Source organism: Lissotriton helveticus, chromosome 5_1 (genome assembly GCF_964261635.1).
Source record: "Lissotriton helveticus chromosome 5_1, aLisHel1.1, whole genome shotgun sequence".
In the NCBI taxonomy this organism is placed as follows: domain Eukaryota; kingdom Metazoa; phylum Chordata; class Amphibia; order Caudata; family Salamandridae; genus Lissotriton; species Lissotriton helveticus.
In genome coordinates, this window is record NC_136065.1 from 1,777,183,858 (window position 1) to 1,777,197,536 (window position 13,679).

Here is a 13,679-nt window from a genome sequence, read left to right on the forward strand (position 1 = left end):
ACATCGCATGCTTTCAGGAGACATGGTCTATTGACCCAATTTTTGTAAATGGGTACTGCTCTCACCAAAACCCAGCTAAATCTTCATCTTCAGGGAAGGGCTAAGGGAGACATTTTGACTTTGATCCCGAATAATTTCCCAGGGAAGGTAATAAAATTTGAATCCCCAAACACAAATTTTCACATTCTTACACTGGAGATACACCAAGAAGGCAGATAGCTACTAATTAATACCTAGAATAATGAGTTTGGCCTAAATAGACATGCTATTGTTGGTGAAGTTGATAAGGCTCTTGACCACTCTACAGGCAATAAGATGAATTATGATTTCAATGTTGTCTGGTTGGGAACCGTAATATACATCTGTGTAAATACAATGCAGTCCCTATATGTGGCTTAGAGGATCTGGGGGGCAACTATATAAATCATTTGCACATAATGAATATGGTAACTGCTTAAATAAGATGCTAACAGCGCGAAATATGGTAATGATGGCTGATCTAGAACTAGCATCAGGTAATAAGGCAGGAACCTTCCAAAGAAATGGCCCAGAGTCAATCATTGATTATATGTTGGTTACGACCCCTATTAGCTCTAGAGCCAGTAAAGCGCCAAATCAATTCACAACCTTTAGCGATCATGCTATTTTATCACTACGGATAAAAGAATCTATGGGGCAGTCTCCACATAGTCTAAATGTTGACCCCAATAGTGGCAAGGAGGAATGGCATACAATTAGAATGGGCTTGTGTTGACCAACCTAAACTAACTGCAGAAATTATATCAAGCACAATGAGCAAGATAGCAATTTGCCTAGACTCAGAGGTTGAAGCAGGAGAAACTGTGAAGGCCTTTAGTGATCTCCTAGAGAAGGTAAAACTGGCTCTTACACGCACAAAAGAAACGGACAAGACGCCTGATAGGGGCTTATTTGACTCCCCTTGCACAAAAGCAAGGAGAGCCTGACTGAATGCCTTGAAAAGAAAACCCCGAATCCCAGACGAAATCAGGGGACTGTGGTCTACATATAAATTCACTAGGAGAAATAGAGAAAAGGCTATAAAAGAAGAAATATGGGAGGATCTCACTAAAGCAGCCAAAATGGGTAATAGCCGTGACTTCTGGAGGATTGTAAATGCATTGCATTTTAAAAATCCTGTAGATCCTCCAATAGATAACAACGTAGATGAGGAAGCATGGGTAGCCCATTTTGAGAAAAAAATTTCTTTAACTATAGATCCCCAAATACCATCTGTTAACATGGAAACAAGCATTCAAGCTCCTCCCCCTCTCATTCTCACTTATGGAAGTAAAAGAAAGTTTAATGTCGTGCAGCTAAGGTAAGGCCCCAGGACCGAATGGTGTCCCAATAGATTTCTTTCAAGGAGTACCAGAGGTATAGGCACACCTATTAACAAATGTTATGAATAGTATAGGCCGAGTAGGTCCCCCACAGTCCTGGTTTGCAGGTGTCATCATCCTTATGTATAAAAAAGGAGACAGGGCCGATCCAAAAAAACTATAGGCCAATCTCCCTGCTGGACACAACAGCAAAACTTATGGGCTGGCTCCTCCTTTCTAAGTTAGAGGGTTGGGCTAAGGAAAACAACATTTTAATCCAGGCCCAATATGGATTCCAGCAGGGAAGGGGCACAGTAGACCAGCGCTTCATTCTGGCGCTTGTAACAGAAAAATATACCAGGATGAAGGAGGGGCTTTCATGGACCTGTCAGCAGCGTTCGACTGTGTGGTCAATGAAAAGCTATGGACTACAATGGGGAAATGGGGGTTGACCCAGCCATATTAAATTTCATCAGACAGCTGTACCCCAATGCCACGGCCTGGGTCCGATACACTAAAAATGGGGACTGCACACCCTTATTTAAAATTGCTAGAGGAGTAAGGCAGGGATGCGTCCTTGCTCTATTCCTCTTCTCCATTTACACAAACGGAGTAGAAAACGCTCTCATCAAGACTACAAGGACGTTCCCATGTTTAATTCACAACTCCTACCTATCCTGGCATATTGTATTGTATTGTATTGTAATTGCATTTATATAGCGCTTACTACCCCTGACGAGGCGTCGAAGCGCTTTTTCGGCGGGTAGCACGCTACTCCGGGACCCACAGAGGATTAGTGTTGAATTAGTATAGTGAAACATGCAAGTACATTTTAAGTGGTGGATAGGTTAGTCAGTTATTCGGATTTGGAATTATAGCAGAAGGATAGATGAAATATGAGGTAATTTCAGTGGTGTATATTAGTCTGTTACTTGGAGTGAGAAGGATAGCGGATGGATAAAAGAAGAAAGATTTGCATTCATATAGCACTTGTTACCCCTGATGGGTGTTGAAGCGCTTTTTGGCGAGTAGCACGCCACTCCGGAACCCATAAAGGATTAGTGTTGAAAATTAGTATAGTATAAATATGAAGTAATTTGAGTAGTAGATATGTTATTCAGTTATTTGGGCAGTATATTAGTATAGTTGAATATGGAACATGGAATTTGAGAAGTGAACATGTTAGGCTGTTAATTTTTATAGAAAAAAGGATAGTGGAGGGATGAAAGAGTGAAGGTTTTTTTTTTTTTTAATGAGAAAAAGGGCAGCATTTCTGTCCCTAGTCCCGATCAGTCTCGATCAGTCTCGAACAGGCCCAAACAGGCCCAAACAGGCCCAAACAGGCCCAAACAGGCCCAAACAGGCCCAAACAGGCAACTACCCTTGTCCTCTCCACCCTTACAGGCCCAAACAGGCAACTACCCTTGTCCTCTCCACCCTTACAGGCCCAAACAGGCAACTACCCTTGTCCTCTCCACCCTTAGCCTCGACGCCCGGGCTGAGACGCCCTAAGCCTGGCCTTTTTTGTAGCCCTAGTAATCAGGTGACCCCTTCAGCCAATGGGAACCCTAGCCCTAACATTATCCAATCACAACATTAGCCCTAACTTCTAGAACCAATAGGAGACCAGGACCTTGCAGCCAATCTTAACCCTAGTCCAAGCACCCAATCAGTTCAAAAACCCTGATCTCTACGTCCAGTAAAGGCCCTAACCCTACCACTAGTCCCAATCCAAGTCCAAGCAGCCAATGGTACAGGTAGCCCTAGTCCCTACTTCCAATAGCAAGCCTAACCCTACTCTTAGTCCCACACCTGGTCCAACAACCAATCACACCAGAAGCACTAAATAGCTACTTCCAATTGAAGTTCTAACCCTAGCCCTAGTCCCACCCTACTCTCAACAACCAATAACATAGGAAGCCCTAGTCCCTACTTCCCAATAGAAATCCGAACCCTAGCCCTAGTCCCAACCCTGCAATGATTGAATCACAGACCGAGAAACCAGTCAGAACCCTCAAATACCCAACCAATGAGGATACACCAGATGCAACCACCAATCAGTGAACACATGTGCCAACCACCAGCGCACCATATAAGGTCCTATGCAGATGATGCGTGTTGATCGCCAGGACGAGGCAGGGTCTTCAACACCTGATATCCTTGTATGTATCCGTCATGGACTCAATAGATCTGAGGGTAAACCACACTAAGTCCTTTGCAGTTATAGTGGGAGCAAGGAAAAGCGATAGAACTTCCGATTTATATGTGGAGAAGGAGAGAATAGAGGTGGTTGACTCCTTCCCCTATTTGGGGGTACTCTTTGACAAGAACTTATCGTGGTCAAGCTTAGTCGAAGGAAGAAAGGGGATAATGGAAAGAAGCCTTTCTGCTGTAAAATCATTTGCTAAAAAACTAGGGGTTAGGCCTCTCCTATTGATAAGAAACATTTATCAGGCCAAAGTTAAGGCAGCAGGAACATATGGGGCTGGGGTGTGGGGCATTGTAGACACGGGTGCACTCCAAACTATTGAAAAAACGCTTTTTAAATCATTAGTGAGCCTTCTTGTTTCTGCTTCCAACTACATTCTACACAGAGAATTGGGCCTCCCTCACATTACAGATGCATTACAACTGGCCCCCATTCTCTTGTGGCACTCAAAATGGAGGAGGGATACAATGTCGCTGACGCAAACTATAATAAAGAATTGTTTAAACATGGATAATTCTAGGATGTTGAGGTGGTTGGGTTATGTAGAAACACTCTTGAACAAAATTGGCCTTTCCCAATTGTTTAAGAATCCATCTTCATGCAGTAAGGTCTCAAAGCAAAAGATCAAAAGCATGTTTCTGAAGATGATGGATTATGAGAGAAGGGAACACCGTAGAGAGAACCATGCAGTTGTAACCTTTGTCTTAAACCCCCCCAGTGACAGAGAGGTTTTTTCTATTTGTAGACGTCACTAATCCACAACATAGATTTATATTGTTGAGGTTTCGATTGAACATGATCAAGCTCATGTTAGGTTACCCTGATAAAACCTATAACCACGCTGATCTAATTTTGTGCCCATGTGACAAATTGTCTAAACAAACTGATTTGCACCTAGTTTTATTCTGCAGTCTTTATAAGAAGGAAAGGAATGACTATCTAAAGCCGCTATTACAGAAAATGATTTTTAATCAATGCCAAGTGGCATTATATTTTTTTAAAAGGTCCATCTGACCCCTTGATATGTTTTTCATTAGCTTTGTTCCTATGGGCCAGCATGAAAAAAAGAAAAAAGAGGGAGATACTAAAAATCAATGGGTTTGCAACTGTTTGAAGCTATTTGGGACCTGATAGTGTAACGATTGGTTTCATATTATGGAAAAGACTTTTAATTCTTTAACTATAGATGAAATTAATTATATTATTGTCTAAAATGAAAATGAATATTGAAAATAGGTTTTTATTTTATCCTCTATTTTTATGATTATTTTCTATCTGATTGAATAAAGGTTTTGACTATGACTATGAATAGCTATGCGCTGGGCATGGGGACTCCCACCCTCATAATTGGAGTGGGAAAAAGATATGCTTTTTTGTAACACACATCCTGAAACATATAGTGAGCTAATGCCTCCTCAGAGCCGCCCTAAGAAATTCTGGGGGCTGTACAAACAGTATCTGTAGTCCAGAGACAAAAATGGAACGAACGGACGATGTTTAAAATTACAATCCGTGAACAATTCCTCTTTAACTACAATATGACATTGAGGATACTAATGTTGCATATGGTTATAATTTGTTTTCCCTTGTAGAGATGTCTGCTGCAGGATATTCATGATTGAGGTGTGCCCCTTATAACGTGACTGCTGTTTCTACTGCATATATTATGGATCATTTTCGGTTTGCTTTGCTTTTTCTTATTCAATTCTCACGGATTGCATGGTGTTTCCCCTGCTATAATGTTATTGACAATGAATTATGTACACTGCTGTGGACTGTTAAATAAAATCAATAAATAAAGTTTAAAAAAGAAAAAAAAATAAGTATAATCAAATCACTTCCCTTCTGTACCTAACGTGACTTTGAGATACACAGTATCTATTCAATAAAATAACAAGTGAATATTCTGTACGTAAGCACATTTACAATACAAACAAGTTTGCAATCAACCTGTAAGGTGTGTCTCTTTGAACTTACACACTGCTCGCTAGATTCCGGAATGAATTCACCTTCGCTACTGATGCTTGTGTATGAACCTTGCCGTGCCATTCGCTGCTGTCTTTCTGGCACATAGCCAGGAGGAGGAGAACTTCGACCTGTGTTCTGGGAACCTGCACCATTTAAATATAAATTACAGTTAACGTCTTTATAACAGGTGAATAATACAGCTTCTGACTTAATTTTAAAATATCTGTACATTTGTAATTGACATTAACACAATCCACGTCTCATACATGATACAATGACGAAGTCTGCCACAGCAGTTCTGTAGTTATGGTCAAACCGAGACTTTCAGAAGAAATCTTTTTTGGTTCTGTTACCTTTGGAAGTTTGATGAACCTCCATAATATCTGACACTCATTTGTATTATTCTGCACTTTAATTACATTTACAAGGGGCTTCTCCCTGAAGAGGCACCGAAAGGCTTTGGCAAAAGAGCAGCACAATATTTCAAAGGTTGTGCTTGGCTGGTGTGGGTTTGAACTGTGGCCTATGGTAGAAGTGTGTTAGTGCTTGCGTTATGACCAGGGCTGTGCTCTTGTTTCATATGCTTCAGTGGCTAGGTTTGAAGCTAAGTGAAGGAGAGAAAGAGAGAATAAGAGTAAGTGGTTACAATTACTTGCAAGTCTGAGCTCTCTTGGAAGTGTCCTGTTGTCATGAATGATTAGAAGTGTTTACTCTTGCCTTGATGCTGTGTTCATGTTGCTGTGCTTAGGTGAGTACTGGCGTGAAAGAGAGAGAGACATCTGCCACCTTTGTGGGGAGATTTTAGTACTTAAAGTAGGTATGATATTTAGTGGAGTGTTGTCCATACCCGGGTTAAGACCGCAAATGTTTCTGTCGCCTGGTTGGTGCAATACTGAATTGTTTATGGGGGAAAGATTCCTTAATTTCAGGTAGTCTTAGATATTTTTCTTTGTCAGGAGGAGTTAAATAACTGTGCTGCATGAACTGCGAGGGAGGTTTACCTGATGCATGGCTCTGTCGGGTAGGAAGATTAGAAGGAGTGAGAGTCTAGAGGGAAGCGGTCATGATTGGGAATATTGTTGCAGTTTCACTTCAATGACGATGGGCCTGTGACATAGGGGTCAAAGTGGGCAAATGCTTTGAAGAAGGAGCATCCCAGAAATTTGGTGAGATGTTTATATAAAAGTGCAAGCGTAGGAGTTGTATTACTGCTACATTTTGCATTATTTTACATCTATGAAGTGGGGGAGATGCATGGAGTATGGGTACATAGACCAGGCAAGAGAGGCAAGAGTGATAGTAGTATGGAGCTCCTGTAAAAAAACCTAAATGAGTAAAGATGCTGGGAATAAGTCCCATGGTTTAGAAAACATTTCTTGTGACTGATTTACTCGGGGGTCGATTGCAAGGTTGGAATCTATTTTCACTCCCGGATTTCTCACTTCAATTTATTACACCGCTGAGAAGGGGGGAGGGGTGGTACTTTCTGGGGCTAGGTTGCTGTTAGCTGGTAGGTCATCCATTCTCAGCAAGTTAGGATATTGGCTTTGAATAACTTTACTTTCAGATAACCTCACAGCATCCAATACAAGATGGCTTGAGAAGACGGTCAAAAACTTTATGAAGTACAGTTACAGACTCATGGGTAGACATACAATAGAGTGCTGAAAGGAGGTGATATGAAAGGAGGAGAGAGATGATACTTTACTAGGAGAAACAGGAGAAGATCCAGTTGAGAATGGTTCCATGGAAGCCAAGTTCATTTAGATTTAGCAGGAGGGTATGTTCATGGACTGTGTAAAAGCCAAATGACAGAGGCTGCAGTATTCGTCCAGCAACTTCATTGCTGTCCAGCATTGTCTTGAGCTCATCCAAGCTTCTGCCAGTGCACAAACCAATTTGAAGGCTTCAAAATGGGTTATTTGCTTCCAAGAAGATGGATAATCTGAATCAATCACTCTCCCGAAGAAGAGAGCACCGAAAATTGCCCAACACACAGAACACACGTTGTAACTTGTGTTTGCCCATCGTGCAAGGTGAGGTGAATTGTTTGTCAACATATGCTCAGGCGGATGCAGTGTGCGCAGGGGCACTGGAAATGTGTGGCCCATTAAGTGGCAGGCGGCTCGTATCTGGTAACAAAGCAGAATGTATGTTGCGGTGGGGCGATGGAGGTCTGCAGCAGCAAAGGGGGCCATGAATTGTTCATTAGAATAAATGTCAGCTAGTGTGATAAGCTTGTTATTATGCGCGCATGCCCTAGAACCATCACCTTGCAGCGCTAGTATTTGGGTGTTTTCTGTGAGGGGGATCCAAGGAGTATAGAGGCAGGACAGCTTAGCAGGGTGACACATGCCATCCCAAACCTATCTGACACACTCAATTGGGTTGAATTCTGCTCGCGTGGACTTGACGAGCCGGTAGAGCAGTGGATAGCTGACATGGGCCCCCAAGTCTGCCTACCAGCCTGTGTGGGGCTGAAACTATGTGGGGTAGAGTCAGAAGTGGAGATTTTGGGCCTGAGCACATAGGGCATAGAGTCATGTCAGGTGCATTTAGGCCTCCCTGCTGGAAGGGTAGTGCAAGCGTCTCCCATTGAATTCTCTACGGTTTCCCAGCCCAGACCAAGGACACCAAGATATAGTGAAGGCGCCGGAGGAATTGCGAGGGGAAGTGGGATATTGAGGAATAGATATAAAAATTGGGTAGCATGACCATTTTTGCAATCGCAATTTGCCCTTTCAGAGACACTGTCAGTCTATTCCAGATCAGGATCCGCTCCTACAGCCATGTCATGGCTGGCCTTAGTTTGCTCGCCAGTGCTCGTTAATGTCACGGCTAATCCAGACACCCAATTAGTATACTTGCTCTGAGGGCCACTGCAGGGGATATTCTAAGTCAAACAGCTGTGTGCTTTCAGTTAGTGGAAATAGAGTGGATTTGGCCCAGTTTATGTGGATGCCTGAGTAACTTCCAAATCTGATGACCTCGCGAATGACTGGGTCGAGATTGGTTTGAGGTTCCCAGATATACAGTGTGATGTCGTCTGCATACATAGATACGTAGTTCCGTTGGGCACTGAAGCCGAGCCCCCGACGGGCATGATGATGCAGCTCGTGGCTCCATACCATTTGCATAAAGAACCGGGGATAACGGACACCCCTGTTGAGTGCCGCTTATAACCAGAAACAGGTCTGAGATCAGATCATTTAATCGTAGTCTGGCTGTCGGGCAGGTGTATAATAGCCAAATCAGGCGCATAATTTGAGGGCCGAGGCCAAGACACACCAGGAGGGATAGAGAAAGGACCACTCCAGCGAGTCAACCGCTTTTGCAGCGTCCAATAAGGCGGCAGCCACAGCGAGCTGGAGATCCACAGAGGGCATGTGTGCAAACATCGTGCGCAGGCTGTGAGCCGTGGAATGTCCCGTGATGAAGCCCGACTGCTCTGTGAGAACTATTACTGGCAGTAGAGGTAGCAGGCGATTCGCCAGTGATTTTGTGAGCATTTCATTTTCCACATGAATCACTGATAGCAGCAATTCACTGGTTTGTTTTGCTTGATTATCGTTATGATAACTGCTTCGCAATGGGACTGTGGCAACTCCCCCGACATCAGGGCATCGTCATACATCGATAGGAGTTGCACGAGCAGGCGGCCGCTATACTTCTTGTAGAAGGAGGTGGTGAACTAATCCGGACCGGGCGCTTTGCCACTGCGGAGGCTCTGTATGACTTGATGCACTTCCTCTTCTGTGAAAGGGGAATATAAGTAGAGCTGATAGGCCTGGTTGAGCCAGAGCAATTGTAAAGTGTCAAAATAAGCTGCCAATTCCTCTCCACTCTGCACTGGCGTTGCACTATAGAGTCAGATGTAGAAGGAAGTCCTGGTCCCGAGCAGGCCGTCGGACGTCGACTGCCATTCCTGGTTCTCATCCAAAAGTTCAACTACATAGTCCAAGGCCTACAGAACAAATTAGCCAAAAAGTCCTACCGGGACGATTCCTTTAGCCGTAGCGGCGAGCTGTCGCCTTGCGATTAATGTATCTAGTTTCTCGCAGCGCATTGTATTCCGAGATTTTAGCGCAAATATTTGCCATGGAGGAAGTGCATATAGTGGTGAAGTATTCCAGTTCAGGAGCTTGAATGTCTCCTTCTAACATAGCTAGCTACTCTCAGGTCGCCTTCAATACTCCAGCTTGTTTTGCAATATATGCTCCACGAATAACCACTTTGAACGTCTCCTACAGAGTAAATGGGGAAGAGACGGATGTTATGTTATGTTATAGGCTGATTTATATCGCGCACTGTTAGTCGAGACTGTCCTGGCGCGTAGAAGAAACAAAGACAGCATATACCGGGAATCTAAAAGGCTTGTTTAAACAGATGTGTTTTTAATAGTTTTTTAAAACTGGTCAGATCTATTGTGTGTCGTAGTTGGTTTGGCAGGGCGTTCCACATATTGGCCGCTCTAACCGCCAAGGATTTGCCCCCTAGGCGAGCTTTCCGAAACCTAGGGACAACCAGGCTTCTAAGTGCTGCCGAGCATAGTTGACGCGCCGGCTGAGAGAACTTAAACCTAGCCCTCAAGTAGGCTGGACAGGGGCCATGGAGGGCTTTATGAGCCAAGACCAGTGCCTTGTAACGTACTCTTTGGGACACCGGGAGCCAATGGAGGTCGCATAGTTGTTTGCGGACACTTAGTCTCCTAGGGATGTCAAAAAGGAGCCTAACCGGCGCGTTTTGTACCACCTGCAGTTTCCCTAAAAGAAACTCTGGAGAGCCAATATACAGGGCATTGGCATAGTCCATGCGCGAGAGTATGAGAACCCTAGCCACAGCCTCTCTAGCAGCTCTAGGGAGGAGGGGAAAGAATTTCCTTAGGGTTGTAAGGGTGCCAAAACAGGTTCCCGCCAGTCTTGTGATCTGTTCGCGGAAGCACATATCTGCCCCAAACCAAATCCCTAAGTTTTTTGCTATCCCACAGTCACCCTCTGGGCAGGGTTATCCTGTGGGCCACAATGATTCTTTGAAACCTGTGGGGAATTGTCCGTAAAGGAGTATTTCGGATTTCTCCTCATTACATTTCAGACTGGCCTTGGCCAGCCAGGCAAATACTGACGTTAGACAGTGCTGGGCTTTCTCAGTCTGTAAATCATTGCCTTTCCAGGTGAAGAGAAGTTGGGTGTCGTCGGCATAGGCCATAATTTTAGCACCCAAACTCTCTGCCAGATAAATCAGGGGGGTCATATAGACGTTGAAAAATAGAGGGCTGAGTGTTGAGCCCTGTGGGACCCCTGTTTCCACTTTATTATCAGACGAGTGGAATGGGGGTAACCATACTTGTTGGAAGCGATCTTTAAGAAATGATTCCACCCATCTTAGTGCCAAGTCTGCAATCCCGATGTCCGACAGCCTGGAGAGAAGCTTGAGATGGGGAACAGTATCAAACGCGGCAGAGAGGTCCAATAAAATTAGAGCCGCTCTGCCGCCCCCATCAAGGCATTCTTTAATAGCCTCCGAGACCTCTACAAGCGCTGTCTCGGTGCTAAAGGATGATCTGAAGCCAGATTGAGCAGGGTGCAGGGCCCCTGAGGCTTCCACAAATTTCTCCAGTTGTTTAAACGCCACCTTCTCGCAGACCTTAGCAAGAGCTGGGAGAAGGGAAACGCGGCGATAGTTCGAAGGGAGCAGTGGATCAGCCGTAGGCTTTTTGATCAAGGGGAGAAGTTTAGCGTGTTTCCACTGAGAGGGCATCACACCTGATTGCAGTGATTCATTAATCAAGGACGCTACTATAGGAGCGATTACATCGGCCACCCCACTAAGAACCCTAGCTGGGCAGGGATCTGTCGGGGACCCTGACTTAAGGGATTTAAGAATGGCTTCCACATCCTTCACTTCCACTCTATCAAAGCCAGAAAGGAACTGGGTAGGCTCGATATTATCCTGAGATGTCCAAGTAGAAGATAGGTTGGCAGGGGTGGGAAGCTTAAGGCTGGCCTGTATCTTTTGAATTTTTTCAATAAAAAAGGTGGACAGCTTTTCACACCAACTGGGGGAAGTAGGCGTGGAGGAGGCCTCTGCTACTGGAGAGGTAAAGCTCCGCACAATAGCAAAGATTTCTCTGCTATTGTTCTTAGCTCTAGAAATTCTCTCGGCAAAGAAATCACCCTTTGCCAACTTGATGGCAGCATAGTACTCACATTGAGCCTTGCGTAATTTCGCCTTAGCTATGGAGCAGTACTCCCGTCGCCCTGCCCGCTCTAGCTCTTTACAACCTAACTTCAAGGTTTTTAGGCGATCGGTGTACCATGGATGAGAAGGAGAGGCTCGTGGTCGATTATTTCCTGAACGGATGGGGAGCGTCTTTATAGCAGTGCGCATCCATTCCGAGAAGTTTTCCACTGCCGCCTCTAAGTTACAGGCGTCAACAGGGCGGGACTGTGCTAGAGCGGTGGATAGGGCTGGAATGTTAATTTTTTCTTGGGGTGGACCGTGGTTCCCAGCCCACGGTTTACGCGGGCTACCCAAATCCCAGGAGAAGCGGATGAGATGGTGGTCTGACCATGTGACAGGGTGGGAGGTCACAGGTGTTTGGGAAAAATTGGAACACACCAGGTCAAGACAGTGACCTCCTGAATGGGTAGAATCAGGGACCTGTTGTGAGAGGAAGGTTGCGTCACACAAATCCAGTAGATCCCTTGTCCCTGGGGCTACAGGATTATCTATATGGATATTAAAATCACCCAGCAGTATGAATTTGGAGAACCTCAATGCTCTTTGTGTGACTACCTCCTCCAAAGATTTAAGGAAGGTACCTGGGGGACCGGGGGGACGGTATACCAATATCCCACCTAAGGTGAAGTGGGGGGAAAGAGCTAAAGAAAATTCCATAGCTTCCCCTCCTAGAATGTCCCCTGTGCATTCCTTTGCTAGAATCCAGTTGTCCCTATAAATCATAGCAATGCCTCCGCCTCTGCCAGTATTACGGTCGAGCCTGGCTATCCTGTACCCACGTGGAGTGGCTAACTCAATCACTGGGGCGCAGAATTCATTCAACCAAGTCTCCGTAATGAACAAAATGTCGAGGCACTCGTCCACAATCAATTCATGAACTTCCTCCGAGTGTTTGACCATCGAGCGGGCATTAATAAGTGCTGCTCGAATGTTGGTATGATGATCAATCCTACACGGGGAGGCGGATGAGTGATCTGTGAACTGAAACTGGCAGGCGGGGCTATAGCGTGACATGGAGTATAATACTTCCCATTATTTGGAGCTGTTGCATGGGTCTTTGTTAAGTGCGAGCAAAGCCTCACGACTGTAGCACAATGTTTCATCTCCAGACTCTGCCGCCCCAGCATCAGCATTCCTGGCCCTGTGCGCCGACGGGGCGTGGACGGGCGCAGACGGGCTTACCTTAGGCGCACATTCGGCACGCCATCGTCGCGCCCGCTGCGCTCGTCCGCTGCGCGGCCGAGGGCACATGTGCAATTTATGTCCTGCCTCCCCAGGTAAGCTAGACCGCTAACTCCGGCCCAACCTAGCTCTGGGAAACACAAGATGGCGCCTCGCCCTCCACTGTCGTTCAGCCGGCTAACATTCCAGGTCAGGCACCTTGTTGGAAGTCGTCGTGCTCTTGAGGTGTGGGGGGTTAGCGTGCCGTAATGGGAGCCAGCCAAGTGTGGCCAAAGTATACACACAGTGGGATCACCTATGGGTGCCTTGCCAAGCATGTAATGTGTAGTTCTGTGCTAAGGGGGTATCATACAGGGAAGGGATGAGGAAACATAAACCCTTCAAACATAAACACCTCCTCCTCCCACTTCACCAGGGGAAAGTGGTGGAATGCACCCAACCCACCCACCACCCAATTTCAAAACCCAACAATATATCAGTACATTGGGAATCATCTCTGAAGGCGTCAGAGAACTGGGCGAAGAACCCAGTAAGGGGAGAATTGGGCATAGATATACCTGAGGAAATCAGTGCGGGTTTCTGATGAGTAAAGTCTGTGGACTGTCCAGATGTGAGCAGTTGAAGAGGACGCTATCTGGTGCACACGTTGGGGGGTCAGGTAGTCATGCATCTGCGGCAGAATGGAAAGATAAATATGTCACGCCATCAGCAGGACAAGGCCAGCAGCCAAAAATTACCTT

At 45.4% G+C, this 13,679-nt stretch overlaps 1 protein-coding gene across 7 annotated transcripts in view; it reads right to left on the reverse strand.

Moving 5' to 3' along the window:
• MAP3K3 (mitogen-activated protein kinase kinase kinase 3) overlaps positions 1-13,679 on the reverse strand; it is a 2,022,699-nt gene that overhangs the window by 1,179,205 nt on the left and 829,815 nt on the right. For all 7 annotated transcript variants that reach the window (XR_013594968.1, XR_013594969.1, XM_078645061.1 and 4 more), the window contains exon 7: positions 5,527-5,660. Coding sequence is in view for 5 of the 7 variants with exons in the window: in XM_078645061.1 (XP_078501187.1) it covers positions 5,527-5,660 (134 nt within the window). In the remaining 2 variants the exon portion in view is untranslated. The remainder of the gene's footprint in view (positions 1-5,526; positions 5,661-13,679) is intronic.